The 15,969-nt window shown below is 37.0% G+C and overlaps 1 protein-coding gene across 3 annotated transcripts in view; it reads right to left on the bottom strand.

The window, feature by feature from the left end:
• The window catches only part of cpamd8 (C3 and PZP like alpha-2-macroglobulin domain containing 8), a 145,481-nt gene that overhangs the window by 14,400 nt on the left and 115,112 nt on the right, over positions 1 to 15,969 (bottom strand). For all 3 annotated transcript variants that reach the window (XM_028816390.2, XM_051935236.1, XM_051935237.1), the window contains 4 exons: positions 5,160 to 5,234; positions 3,544 to 3,649; positions 3,339 to 3,449; positions 711 to 926 (listed from right to left, as the gene is read on the bottom strand). In XM_028816390.2, coding sequence (XP_028672223.2) covers positions 711 to 926; positions 3,339 to 3,449; positions 3,544 to 3,649; positions 5,160 to 5,234 — 508 coding nt within the window. The remainder of the gene's footprint in view (positions 1 to 710; positions 927 to 3,338; positions 3,450 to 3,543; positions 3,650 to 5,159; positions 5,235 to 15,969) is intronic.

Here is a 15,969-nt window from a genome sequence, read left to right as displayed (position 1 = left end):
TCAGCCAGTGATAAACAAAAATCCAAAGAATTAAGAGGGGTTCCCAAACTTTTTCATATGACTGTAATGAAAGTAGACAACTTTGAATGTGAGATACCTTCTTTTGGATGCATGATGTAAACCTTGTTAAACCTTGGTGTTTAACCTATGTTAAAATCAACAATATTAACTTTGTATGAAGTTTTGCATTTTCTCAACTTTACAAATCCATTAATATATTATTAGACTTTATAAAAATACAAAATTAATTTATTAATGTAATGTTATTTTCTTATTTAATGTTATTTATGAAAGCTACAAAATGGAGTACATTTTGACTATAATAACACACTAATCTACACAGCTTTATGTCCCTAAAAATGTGCATGAATGGAACTTGGATTGGACTGTTGTCCCCTCTGGGATTAGTTGATGAGTACAATGTTGCACCCGATGTTGCCAGCATAAATTCTGTCCCCCTGCAAGCCTGAATTTAATTAAGTGGGTTTGACAATGTTTCTATATGTTTCGAGTTTTATATAAGCATTTCACAAGAGTAGAGAAACAAGCATACAACAGAAAAACGTCTCTGCTAAGGAATATTGTAAAAAACACATAAATAACTACAAATAGACTAATTCTGCCAGTGTCCGAAATCATTCAGCTTTTGTATGGAAAAGGGCAGAGAGAGAGAGAAAGAGGGGGAGGGAGAGAAATAGATGTGAACATACGGGATGGACATCTCGACATAGGCACTTGTTCAATGTGGGTGGTATTGCGACATGCTGCCACTTCCATTTGGCACTGGTTTTGGTAGACCACACCATCCGAAGCACACACTGGTTCGCCATCGTAGCCGCAATCTCGGTAACATGTGCACTGCTCAAATTGTTCCTCTGTCTCCAAGCAGCCAAAAACGTTATTGCAAATACCTGACTGCATGAATCCTACCCAGGGAAGAATAAGGAAAAAGAAAAAAGAAACCATCACATATTGATTGCCTCATCATGGGGCAATGTGACCCAATTACATCTCTCCTAGGCCTAATTTGGCAAAAGTTCACTTGGCTCAGTCTGTTCTGAATACACACTTTTGTAGTGTGTTTTTTCATCTCCCCATGCACCAATTTTCCTCATTTGATTTGCATTTTTAACTTTACTGTTGCCTGTAGCAATGAGTTCACGATGACCACTGACCTGCAGAACCACCTTCCATATGCTCTGTTTTTAATTTAGGACCTCAATGAAAAGCCCATCATATTTCTTTTAATGTGATAATTCCCAGGAGTCCATTACAGCCTGGAAGTCTGCATTCCTTCAGAGGTGAGAATGATGTACTGAGTGACTCACCACTGCACATGAGATTGCCTCAGTCTCTCATGTGTTCTTATGTACTGGTTTCAATTTTTAGGCTACAATTATGAATGACTGTTTAAAGCATACAAGTTTCTGTACAGAAGTGTCATTAAAAATGTTCCTTCACTCTTTTGGGATTCAGATAAAATACTGGTCACATATCAGAAAGAGATTAATTTTAAAAAATATGCAACATTTTTTTTTCAAATTCAAAATTTCTAATACTGCTTCAGGATATCTTAACTAGCTCTCTGAATGGACAATCCCACCAATGATAATAAATAATGACTACATCACTGTGATTAATCCTACAATTATGTATTTATCTATAGAGGAAAAATGTATTTACACACAAAACTATTTAAGCTTAAACTAGGAAATATTTTTTTACAGACTGAATAACAAAGTTATTTGGAAGTGTAAATATCCATAAACAAACTACAAAACAACATGAAGGTAAAGCACAAGATCTATTATATATGAAAAGACAAGCTATATTGTTACAAAGAAAAGAAAGAACAACAAGGGGCATTTATGTCCACAGCATTCTTTATTGAGCTAATATTTTTAAAAAATATCTGAATAAGACTATAAAGAATGGCTATCACAATCTGTTGCCTACTATAAATCATTTTCTATATTTTAAGATTGAGCTTCTTTTCAGAATTTCTTGTTGTATCTCTGAACTAAATTGTCTGAATACAGCTGAACAACAAAGAATGCATCAATAGACAACATATTTGGGACTTTACTTTTAGATCAGATATTCTTGTTCTGGTGATGATGATGATAACGATGATGATGATGTGCAGTTTCTCTCTGCAGATGTCTGTATACATGGTGTTACATGAGCATTAAAAGTCAAGCTGTTATTTTTCTGCATTATTTGACTGGTTTTTTTTTTTGTCACCTGTTTTGAGATGTATGCACTTGTCAGCTGGATGAAAAAGGGACAACGTGCAAAAAGACAATACAGAACTCATAATTATTTGAGCTACAAACAATGGCTACAAGAAGTCATGCAACAGCTGCCGCAGTACCATGCTACTAGAGTTCAACAAACATTCAGGTCATAATGATCAACATTCAGTATACAAGTTACATTTGACTGCTGTTTTATTAATTAGCATGTACTGTAGTTCTGTATTTGTAAACAGTTTACAGTGAACACATTTTAATTATCTTATTCTACTTGTAATTAAACCTTTCCTCTGCACTTTCATTTGTTTGTCCAAATTTCCTCGGCACTTTCATTTGTTTGTCCATTTGTTTTTTTGAAAAATGTTCATAATTTGGGAAGAAGGATGGATTTAACTTTTATTTTGTAAATATTTACTTCATTATATAAAAATGTATAGTAGTACACAGCTCAGTCTTTCATTTTTAATATCTCCCTTGAGAAAAAAAGAGTTTGTGGCCTTGGGACTCCACCCCTTCTAACAAAACCAAGATTCAAATATTATAAACTCTGATGGCCTGGAGTGCTATCCCTTTTTAATATTACATAAACAAAATTTGATTTATGCGAACAATTTCAAACATTACAAATATGGTTTAATAACATACAATGCAACACATATTTTTTGTGTATTTCTTAATCATATTAGGAGGCCTTTTTTGTTTTATTAGTTGCTGACTTCAACAATAATATAATGTAATATACTACCTTGTAGAAGACATTACAAATGCTGGCACAATGATTAGAATTAATGTGATGGAAGGTGCTTATACTGCTCAAATTAGAAAAATGAGGGCTTGTTGTTTTGTTTGCATTAAATGTTTTCACTACCTATGTTAATCTTCCCTTATGTATAAAAAATAAAAGTGTTATTGCAGGTCCGATCAGGTGGCATTGTTGCTACAAGACAAATATTTGTTTTCAGAATAGAAAGACCGACTCTTTGTTGTCAAAGAAAGGCCTATACCACCAGGGTGCCCAGTTCAGATAGGACAATGCTGGTGTGCCATACTTACATCTTCCATCAAAACACTCCACAAACATACCAGTCCACTGGGTAGCTGAGCTCTCCACTTCATTGCAGGTTAGACCATCACAAAGCTCTCTGGCTAGTGGGCTGTTTTCACTCACATTGTAGAAACGTGTGGCTTCAAAGGCTATAAATGATAAGGTATTTGTTTTTGGCAAAAGCAATTTAAGACTTTTTGGGTGTACACACTTTCAAATGAGAAACACCATGCAAAATTTTACCTGGCTCATAGTAGTCATAGATTTTAACAGGAACGGGAGCGGTTTTCCCAACTATATATTCTCGAAAAGCCAGGAACTGTACACAACTTGTGCACTGGCTGGGAATCTAAAGATAATAATGTTGGTAAATTAATAAATACATTTCAGTCAAGCACTTTAGAAGAAGATTACACTAGTGAAAAGATAAACCCAGAAGCAGTCCAGTTTGGAATACTGTGAAACATGTTAAAGATAGAAGGCAGATGATATTGTGATCTAAGTACCAAGCAGAGTGATTATAGTTTTGCCTTTCTATATTAGTTTTTATTCCTATATTTTTTCTGACCTTACTTGGAAATTCAATTTAGTTTTAGTTTTCCTTCATCATTTATTTTTAGTTTTAATTTAGTTTTTATTTTGCAAAGACATTTCTGTTTTATTTTTATATTTATTAGTTTCAGTTTTAGTTATTATAATATGGTTAAAGAGCTACTAAGGAGTTTAGTTTTGTGTCACAATCAGACAGATCTGTACACATAACAGGTTTGGATATGAGTTTAATGTTAGTGGAAGCTTACTACACTATATGGTTTATTATCGGGTTTTGTTTTTAATATATGCAATTGAGGATTCTGAATGGTAACAGGCAAGAGAACTAAAGTTAGGCCCAAAAAAACATATTGCTTTAGTAGTAAATAAAAGGGTTCTAATTAAATTGGTGAAAAAGTGAAAACATGCAGCCATAGCAGACTTTCAGGATTGTAATTGAGGACCTCTGATCTACAAAGTAACTAAACCAACTTTCATTATCCGCAAGGACTGAGTTCTAATTAGGATACTGGCTGGAATGAAACCCGTAGCCACTGTGGCCCTCCAGGACCATGATTGAGGACCCCTGTTGTAGAGGCTGTTTGTTAACAAAATTGGCCATCACACTCACTGGAACTCTCCCTGTTTGAGCATGTATGGGTCTAGATTAAGTAACTTGGCTCCCGCACCCAGCTAACAATGATGAACCACAACCAGTTGTGACTCTATGTTGAGCTTACACTCCATGTGAATATGCTGTAACACATGACACTCTGTGTACCGAGTAAACCGCAGCATATCACCTGGGATGTGTGCTCATCTGCGGTGGGTTGGCACCCTGCCCAGGATTGTTTCCTGCCTTGTGCCCTGTGTTGGCTGGGATTGGCTCCAGCAGACCCCTGTGACCCTGTGTTCGGATTCAACGGGTTGGAGAGTGGATGGATGGATGTGTGCTCATGTTGTTAACATGTCCAGATGATTCTTCTACCTAAACTTCTGATCCAGAATGTGATGTCTACAGAGTGCTCTTTCTTCACTTTGTGAAAGTGTATATGAAGTGGTATGAGGAAGACAGTGAAAAAACAGGATGAGCAATGATTCCAGACTTTTTTGTGTTGAAAAGAACCTCCTTGTCTAAAATGATCCCTACTGTTTGAAGAAGGGGTGTACTGCAGTGTTTGTATTAGTGGTGCCATTTAGAATCTAACACCTGCGCAACACAAAACTGATTTATAATTATAAAGGATTTTATCACAAGCATGATCTGTGATCAGCTTTGCATTATAGGTCATTCTTGACTAGGTCTTGGTAATTTAAACAACACTTACCTCATCAAAGTAAAACAGAACCTTCCGGCCCTCTATCTCATATCTCTTTAGTCCTACCTTCTTATCCAAAAGAAGCTGTCAAGAAAGAAAACAGCTAGTGAGTAAAATAAAAGTGAATTACTAAATAATTCGTTGCCCTTTTCTGGCTGTGCCTCTCCTAGAAACAAGTGGTGAAATGTTACAGCTAATAAAGAAAATAATAAGAGAAAGGCATAAATGGTGCTGGCATTTTTTTTTTTTAATTCTTAACCCCGCCAACCATGCTAAGTACCTCTAAAGAAAATGCTCAGCATTACTCTACAAATAAGTATTTACATATGAATAATCAATTGTTTTTAATATTAACTGTTGTAGAAGGTGACTGATTAGAATTCACCTTAACTAAATATTTATGCTAAAGTTCAGCATTTAAGATTTTTAGTCTTATAATTTGAATTGGTTATATGTTTAAGTGTTTAGGTAACATTTAGTTAGTAAACACTTTTACTAATAAAAAAAATCTGGATTTTTATTTTTCATATTTTTGTTTAATATTAAGCTGAGATGCCCATTTATAGCTTGGGTTTTTAATACTATTTTAAAATTTAGCTACAGCTAATTTTTAAGTAAATACTAGTGTCAGGTATTTGGATACAGGACTATGAAAGTCTTGTATATTAAAATTAATGTCTTACTTTCACTATCATGCACTAAAATACTATTTAAATATTTAAATTAACTGACATATGTACTGTATCAAGTAGTGCACGTTTGTACAATGTCTCTTGGCAAACTATATTTGTAGTTATGCTTTGAACCAAAATAAACAGTGACCTGAAGCCACTGCTTATTCTGCAGTGTGCCAAATAAAAAATCTCAAACATTACTGAATGCATTTTATATGCTAACTAGCCAACCCGTGGCGTAACATACGCCGCATAATAATGTATTGATGGGTGAACACTTCCTGAACGACATAGTTCTCAGTACTTGTAGATTAAGGTGTAGCGGGTCTTCGTTGTTGACGCTTAATATAGCTTGCGTACTGTGAGGTTCCAGAGTCACAGTTGAGAAACACTTTTTTAATGTCTTTTAAGCACGGGAAAAATGAACATGTGAAACATCCGTAATGTAATAAGCCACCAAGAAAAGTAACATTGCAACAATCCTATGTAAGACCCGATCACTGTAAACAGAAGTGAAAACAAAATCAAGCCCGGTGCATTCTTTAACTGCCTTGTGGCGCTGTAGTAGTGCTGCTGCTTTGCAGTAAGGAGACTCTGGAAGATTGTGGGTTTGCTTCCCGGTTCCTCCCTGTGTGGATAGCGCTTTGAATACTGAGAACACCGCTATATCAATGTAACGAAGTATTATTATTCTTATGTGTCCAGCGCTCTCTCTCTCACGCGCGCGCCTTTATGTGTGTGTGTGTCACTCGCTCTCTCTCTCGCTCGCCGCACGTGTTCCTGCAGGCATACGCTGCATAATTATTTATTGATGGCTGAACACTTCCGGAAAGACACAGTTGTCTAAAAGGAGGGAAAAAAATGAACATTTCCAAATCTGTAACGCTGCTTTCAGTAAGTACAATGCACACGCGTTTAATTTGTCGGCCACTTTTTGCCAGCCATCTTTTCTGGTTTGGGCTGCTTTTGCAGTGTTCCCGGTACCGGTTGTGCATATTAAATCTTGATATCCTTCGAGTAACTAATTAACTAACTAACACCCACCCACACACACACACACACACACACACACACACACAGCTTGTGTAGAAGGTCAGCTGCTGAGAGAGCGTCTCGACTGTTGCAGGGCCTGCATCGCTGAAGCAGGTGAGATGGATTTTTTAAAGGATCCCATGGGATACCCCTCGCAAACTGTTTTAGACGCTGCATTCAGCAATTGACATCCGCGACAAACATGCCTCTTCTTACATGGTGCTGCCGCGTCCACCCTCGTTCTCAAAGCATACACACCGCCTGGTCATGTGCCCGCTCGCAAGAGCAACTCACGGAGACCCGCCCACCAACTCTAAGACCATGGCGTGTAAAACAGTTTGCGATGGTGGTGCGCGCGTCATAACCGAAAAGAATAATGAAAAGTCAACGTGGCTCAGAGGTGCATGTGGACTCCTAGCACAGACGAAAGCGACTTACTGGGTGGTCGGTGAGTTGCCATCTAAGAAGACGCATGTTTGTTGCGGATGCGGTGGATGCGGGCCAGGGAATAAAGAGTGTTGGTGGGCGGGGAAACGTTTTCCGTGTTCCTGCAGGACCATCTAAGAAGACGCATGTTTGTCTTGGATGCGAATTGCTGTATGTGGTGTGTAAAACAGTTTGCGATGTTGCACGCGGTCGTGCGTCGTAACCGAAAAGTCAACGTGGCTCAGAGCTGCATGAGGAATGTAGCACAGACAAGCAGAAATGACGGCGTGTTTTCCGAGGCGTCGCGTCCGAGTTGGTGGGCATGGCTGTGCGAGTTTTCGTCGTATCCAATGGTCTTAGAGTTGGTGGGCGTGGCTCCTTCCTGCGTGCTTTCATAGGTGTCTTGCCCGCTCTGGCGGCGGCTTAGAGAATTATATATATAGATAGTGTCCTTATATTTTATTAACAGCTATAGTAAATTAGGTGTTGGTGATGTTTAAACTGGAATAAGTAATTGTACTGTATCACAGGAATTTAGGAGAACAACACTGATTCTCCTTTAATGAATCACATTCAAATTGTCACCCTAACTATACTTTAGTGGAGGATTTTACCTTGAAATTGTGTCCTATTACTATGGGCACTTTAATTGTCAGCATAATTTTGTGTGCAGGAAATCCAGGCATAGTGATATTATTTAATAACTTAATGGAATAGTGCAGCATGTCATGTATTCAGTGACAGAGGTTGGACTTCATAAACGTGAAACTGCCAAAGAAGACAATATTAATTGCTACTGTCTGATTATTAGCTGAGCTCAGCAAAAAACATTCACACCACCAGTCATTAAGTTTTACTGCAGTGTTTCAGATATTAAGATAAATGTTCAAAATGAATTCTTCCACAATACAATACAGGTTGCAGTGTGATGAACTATTTAAATGTATGCCCCCCAGGGTGATATTTTTTTAATTTTAATTATCAGGAAAATATCTGGTTAAACAGTACAAAAAATGCGCACTAAATTTCATAAACATGTGTCTGGCTTTTTTGTGTGTTCAAGTAAACAGAGACAGAATTTAAATTTTAATTATATAGATTGAAACAAAAATAAAAATTTGAGTGTTTTTTTGTATTTTTCATTGGCATTGGTGTATACAGTAGTATTTCTACTTGAATTTCTCGGTCACTTCAAGGTCTTTTCATTGGGCTATTTGTTTATAGTGTAGTAAGAGTTCTGCTAAAAATAGCAATCATGATTTGAATAAAGGACCAGAAGGTAAAGCATAAATCAGGAAACAAGCTAAGTTCTTAAACCAGGAAATCAAGTTGATCTTTCATCAGACCAAAGCACTAAATTGCAGACAAAACAACATCGCCGATAAATAAAATGCACTATTGTTGCTATTAATAATAATAATAATAATAATAATAATAAGGATCTGAATGCCAGGAAAAGTACGTAGTAAAACGCAGCACAAGAATTACACAGGAAGAAGCACACAGGAATTATCCTTTAAACTGTGATAAAATATGGCTACTCGAGCTAACCTTTACAACCTGTAAGCTTGATATAATGCGGTGAGGGTCATGAACTAAATGAACATGGCCCCAGCAACCAGAGGATGCATCATTGGAACTGGATCCACATCATCCACAAAATGGTGTCAGAAAAAGACATGATTTAGTTTTAACAGTATCAAAATGAAAGTGAAATAATATCCCAAAAAAAACATAATACATAAATAACTATTCAAAAATATGCCTCCAGAAAGGATTAAAAATTATAAACACAACACAATCACAACAGCAATAACTATAGTATATGGCAATAGTTCTTTGGTAAATCTTGGTTACAAGCTCCATTGTGGAATATAATGTCAGTTGCTACTATCGGAAATACTAAAATGTAGGTGGCTTTATCTTTTGTATTTTTATTTTCTTTCATTATCTGTTTTAAAGGAACAATGCACGGCAGTGAATGGCTTGTCTTGACATCATATCATGGTTTGAGAGCAAAAAGGCATTGATTTATTCAGTTGATATTACAATTGTGATTTCATATTTATTAATGTCTAACAGAGAATCTATTCATTTTTAGATAATCACTAGATGCATGTATAGAGGATTAGGATATAAATACTGGTGTTTATTTTACACTGGGCTACAAAAACCCTCCTAAAATCTCTTCACCCATAACAATATCTACAATATCAACAACCAATGGTCGTGCATGTTAATACTGAAAATTAAAATACACACAGTGTATTCAGTACACACCTGCAACAACTTTGATTTTCATTAAAAAAAGTCTGGGAATAATTTTATCATGTATTCAGTACACAGTACATCAGAAATAAATTGTACAGTTTTTATGTTATTTTTAATCTTTATTTAATCTCATCACAAAGTGTGAGTAAAACTGTGTTGAACAAATGCTGGAACGAGTAACAGCATAGGCTGAAGAGTTCAATCTGAATTTTTCACTTTACAGTTATTATGTTGTTTTGCCTTTAAATATTTAGATTTTGTTACTGTCCTTAAAGCTTTGGTTATATATCCTTATGGGCCTTGATTTAACTGTGGTGTTTAATTTTTGATTTCTCATCCAAGTAAAACTTTCTCCTTTGCCTGGTTTTGTAATTAAAAATGTGGTGACTGCTCAAGTCCAAAGCATTCTGCATGTGTGTGGGTATGTACTTCTCACTCTTGATGTTATACTGTATACTATATAGATGTAGTGGATATAGAATGCAAAACAGAATTAACTGTAGATAATAATAAAGAAACCTAAAACCTGAGTGTGGTTGACAGGATGTCTGCCCTTGTACAATGGCCAAGGTAACAATGTCAAATATCTAAAAAACCCCAAATAGGTGAAAACATTTTGAACAGGCTGACAAATGTCATGCTTGCTCAGATTGTGCTCTATATAGATCCAGGCAGCTACAAATTATATGCATCTGCGACATGATGAATTTGTGGAACAGTTTCTTTCAATATAAGACATCTTGCGTGAAGAAGGGGCCTGAGTTGCCTTGAAAGCTTGCATATTGTTATCTTTTTAGTTAGCCAATAAAAGGTGTCATTTTGCTTGACTTTTCACTACTTTCAATATAATAGACACTTATTACAAAAAAGGAAGAAATAAAAAAACTACCTTTGTTATGAGACTGACTGTGTCCCATCCCATCTTACAGGGTACAAGAGCCAAACAGGTGGTGCACATTGCAAAGAACGTATACAAAAAAGTTATTTTTGTCTTAGTTTACATAAAGTTCAGAGTTAAGATGCTACTCTCTTTCACATAATCAGTCAGCAGCACTGCCCACTCTCAGAAGCGTAGTAGTAATTACAAAAAACAGCAATTCCTAAGGTACAAATTTTAGCTTTATTTTTACTAGCAAAGCTAATTGTCAGAAGTGAAGTAGCTCAGGCAACGTACAAATATGCTGTTTAAGAGTTAAGTAAATAGGCCACCATGGGCAACAGAGTCTCAGTCCACAAGATACTGTTTGACAGCAGAAGGCTGACCAGAATTTATTTGTAATTCTAATAGCTGATAACAGGGAGGTGGGGCAATGTGGAAAAAAGATGTTGGTGGGGGGTGGTTTGAGGGAGGTTCAGTTTACAAGGTGCTCATACTGGCTGGCGCCAGTGAAACATGCCCAGCACAGCTGGAGGTCAGGTTATAGCCGGAATGGGGACTAGGGTCTGTGGGATGCCAGCTGACCGACAGTCTGTGAGACATTAACCTCTTAATGGCCTCCGATCAAATGTGGCAGTTCCAGACCTGAGGGGAGATATTATGGAAATGTGGAAATTTACAAGGAGACAAAGTGTGAAGAAAGCATCACTACAACAGCTCCCAGAGGCTTTTGATTTCTGGAAATAAAAAGTGGCACCAGGAATGGAGTATATGACTAAGAAGTTATAAGAGTTAATATAGATGGATAGATATGGGTCATTTCCTCAGCCTGTCCTGGTTTTCCATGTTTGGACACAGTCCACTCCTCATTTTTGGTTTATTGTTATTTGTAGTTACTGTTATTTTGAATATTTGAAGCTTTGTAACAGTCCTGAATTACTCAAAACTATACGCACAGTATGGTGATGCATAAAGTACAACAAAACCCCATTTTGCTTGAGGGATGTGTCCTAGGCACCATGTATACTGGAAAATTGTTACATTGCTCCAAAAGTATAGCCAACATGGTTTTGCATGTACTCAGTAGTGGTTATATAAAGAGGTTCAGAAACAAATAAATGTAAGTAGACCTGGACACAAGGTTACAGCACAGGTAGATGGTACTACCTTGTATCCTTCCACTTCAGCTGCATTTAGAGAAGAAGAATGTTCCACAAAAATCACAGTTAGCCATGTGAAGATATAGGCAGCACACAGTGTACTGTGATAGTACTGGAGGAGCACACTTTGTGCTGCCACTAGTAACAGTGAGTAAAATACCTTGCATTACCTTGCATCATCCAAGAAGAAAAGCATGTTCATTTAAATTTTTGCATTCTGTATATACAGCATGTATATTGTTGTTTATATTGCGTGATGTTTCTCTGGTTATTGGTCAGCATTATGCTTTGTGTTTAAGGTTCATTTATTTGTTTTATCTTTTCATACTGTGTTTGTAATTATTGTATAATTGAATTTGCAAGAAAGTAATTCAGCTTGTACTTCTCATTGAAGTACTGTACTCTAACAAAGAAAATTTAGAAGCAATACTTTCAGGATAGGTTTTGGCCCCTCTCATCCTGTAATTGGATTATATTGGGTTTGAGAATGTTACGTTATGTTATTTTCCATTGCCCTGATTCTTTACAATTTAGTTATTTGTCAGAGTTGCATCAGGATGACTGCACAGGACTGTTTTTTTTTTTCTTCTTAAATGATTTCATCTTTCTATGACACAGAACCATCCTTTGTGCCATACATATACTAAAACTCTATCCCAATTCCACCTACATTTTAAAAGTATTGTTCCTTTCCCCATCCACCTTGAACCTAAGGTTAGAGTTCTGAGTGAGAAAGTTTTTCAATACTGCTCCTGCCTGTTTTCAAAAAGTTGTATTTGACTTTCGCACTGAAACACATCCAGTTCTGTCCACAGTTTTAATATTATCACCCCATAATGGCAAAGTATTAAGTTTGGCTAAGAACTCCTGTGAGAATGCATGCATGTAGATGAAACTGTAGATGCATTCCTGGCATGGGGGATTGTTAGTATTTGATACTGGGCATACTAACCTGACCTGGAGATCTGATTGGTAATGGTGTGGCCAGCCTATCACTTAGGTTATGTGAAGTGACAGCATAAACTAGACCCTCAGTGTGACACCTACAGGAGATAAAGAAAGCCCCACCAAAACTGCAGATACATTTACAGGACTAGACATGGGCCTTGCATTAACATGTTGACGTGGTTATCAAAATATTCACCTTTTGTATCACTCATTAAGTTTCCATCCAGTTTTTTGCGAGGTTTTGTTATCGACAAACAGAATATACGTAAAAAAAATTTGCGAAATTTGCTGTCTCCAGCCTGTTTCCATCAAACTGGCTTTTTATCGATAAAATGGTGTGCGTGGTGACGTCATCCCCCCCAAAATGAACTGTCGCATAACTTTTGTTGTATCGCGAAAAAAATCTGCCCTTGAGCCGTTTCCATACATATGTCGCAAATTATCTACCTTTTGTTTTCCACGTTACACCCCCTCCACTAAACAAAGAAACAAAGAAATGGTGAGATTATTCAGACAGTTTTTTGAAATTTGCCAGCTTACTGTTATTTCAGTTTCACAAATAATTGGAATTGTACATAATATCCGAAGACGACAGCAGAATAAAGCAGTTGCTTGTCTGATAGCCCTAGAGCTCGAAGAAAGTACCCCAGTGCGACGAAACCCACGGGTATGGGAGAGACGACGGAATAAGACCTTCTGGGAGGAGGTGGTGGAGAGACACTTCACAGAAAATCTCTGGCTGCAACATTTTATAATGACACGGCCGATGTTTGAGATGTTGTGTGGATTCATCAGTCCTGATGTTGCGCCCATCACAGGTTGCCACCGACCACCGGTTCCAACCCAAAAGCGGATTGCCATCGCCCTTTACAAGCTGGCAACCTGCGCCAAGTATAGAGTAGTTGGAGAAACTTTCGGGGTTAGTAAAACTACCGTCCATCGATGTGTATATGCTGTGTGCACCGCTATTAAAGAAAAATTAATGCGGCGTTATATCAGACTTCCGACTGAAGCGGAGGCCAATGAAATTGCATACCGCAATTCCTTGGTGCATCTTGTGCCACAGATTTACGGTGCGCTGGATGGCACGCTTGTGCCTATTCTTCCCCCGACGGAAGGCTACCGCGATTACATTAATCGCAAAGGGTGGCCATCTATTGTTCTCCAGGCCCTTGTTGATGACAGGTGCATGATACGAGACATTTGCGTTGGCACTCCTGGAAGTGCCCATGATGCAGCTGTGTTTGCAGCATCGGATCTGTACAGGTGAGCCTACCTTTCAACATCCCTTCACAGTGCGATAACAACTGAATTAACCTGCTTCCCTTAAGGTTTTTAATTAAAACTGAAATTTGAATTAATACAAAATAACGACGTTTAATAAAAAAAAAAACTCTCTTCATCAGACCATGCGAACCGCTCCGCCATTCTCGTTTTGATTGCACGTGATGAAAATGTGACACATTTATTTGCGTTAAAGCCCTTTTTTCCGACAAAAACTGTTTCCAATGTAGTTTTTGCGACATCTGAAGTATCGATATAGAATTTATGCGCTAAAGTTAAACGGAAAAATATTATGTCGACATGTACAACATTTTATCGATAATTAGCATTTCCATCGGCTATATCGGTAAAAAAATTTGAAGCGCTAAATATTTTTTCGCAAAAACTCCTTGGATGGAAACCTGGCTAATGATATTACTAAGTAGGCTATAGCAAAGAATTGAATGTTATTTTTACACTTGGAGAATGCTGATTTGTTTTTTGTTGTTACAGAAATATGTAAATACCAAAATATCCATATAATTACAGTATGGATGGTATGCCTGGTGTTCACTGATGTACTAATGCAGTTTTGGTACACGTCATTTGTGTGATAAATTTTTAAAAAGTTGCCAGTGCACAGCCTGATGTTGCAATTGGGACAGTAGAAGCAATTTTCTTTGTGCACCTTTCTTATCCTATGTTTTCTGTTGCTTGCTAATGAGAGGTTAAAATATCAGACTCCCTGATGCACCTTTATGTGACTGAAATCACCAGGCATATAACAGTGTTTCGGTTGTATGGTGAATTATGCATCAGTTTCACTCAACACATGTTAATGTCTTTTGACCAACTCACATTGTCATAACCATCTGGTGATTCAACTAATGGTTCACTTTCAGTTTGTTATAATACTGACTTTAAAGCTTTTCATTTAAATGCCTTTGTGTGTTTTGGTTGAAGGCTCTGTCCCACTTATGAATATGGTTGAGTTATCAAACACATAAAAATATTCATGATTTTATTTGCAGCATGATGTTATTTTACCCACTAGATATCCAAAGAATATTAACCCGTGCATTACATTGGATCTTAACAGCTCAACATGGAGTCTCTCCCTTCAATTCAGTCTAAATTTTGTATAAATGTGAATGGAAGTATAAACCAAGAAAAGACAAGTCATTAGTGGTATTATTCACATGTGAGTGAAGCTAATTATGTGAGTTAGATGCTGAGATGACATTAGAATCTTTATAAAAGGACAATAAGCCAGCTATATTTGAAAAGAGGGAGCAGGTAAAGACATAGTCATAAAGAAAGCTCTAAATTGTAAAACAGAAGTGGCCAAAGACCAGGAATAAAAAGTCTTAAACCAGAAGAAAGCGCAGAATTAAAAAAAGAAAAAAACATTGTGAACACAAAAATAAACTAAAGCAATACCCTGAAATAGGCAGCAAATAGGGATCATACAATCACATTTTCTGTTAAGTGCCAGGATTCTAAGTTCATCTGAGCAACAGATAATTGAATATGAGAAATGCAGCAATTAATGTGGTGTAGATCAAGGGACAGGAATCCAGAGTACAGAGTTTATTCCATTTTGTGTATTTTGATCCAAGAATGACAGTGACGACTCAGTCTTGAAAAATGTAATGTAGAGTGAGGTGCAGTGTTCACAGATCCTACCATGTAGAGTTTCTTAGTGACCACAAGAAACAGGGTGACCTCTGACCCTGGAAGTGAGCCATTCAGAAAGCGGTATAGATAGTCACGTTTAAGACTTTAGACGATAAAGACTTTAGTTTTTTGCATATGTTATTGTTTTCAGTAATCTCTTCATGTACTATTTCATAACTTTATAAACAAAGAATATTTAAATTAAGTCAAGATCTTAGAAAAGCAGAGTCAAACTTTAGCCAAACTGTTTTTTTTTCACTGTAACAATTTTAATTGTGCGGTGGGCTGGCGCCCTTCCCAGGATTTGTTCCTGCCTTGCACCCTATGCTGGCTGGGATTGCTCCAACGGACCCCCATTACCCTGTGTTAGGATATAGCGGGTTGGATAATGACTGTCTGACAATTTTAATTTTTTTATGCCACAAATTCACTATCTGGCATTTTTTCAAGATAAAATACATTTCATTTAATGCACTTCTAAAAGAATTTTC

The sequence above is a fragment of the Erpetoichthys calabaricus genome, chromosome 12 (assembly GCF_900747795.2).
Source record: "Erpetoichthys calabaricus chromosome 12, fErpCal1.3, whole genome shotgun sequence".
Taxonomy (NCBI): Eukaryota; Metazoa; Chordata; class Cladistia; order Polypteriformes; family Polypteridae; genus Erpetoichthys; species Erpetoichthys calabaricus.
The sequence above is the reverse complement of the archived record's forward strand: the minus strand, read 5'-3'. Positions and strand labels throughout refer to the sequence as shown.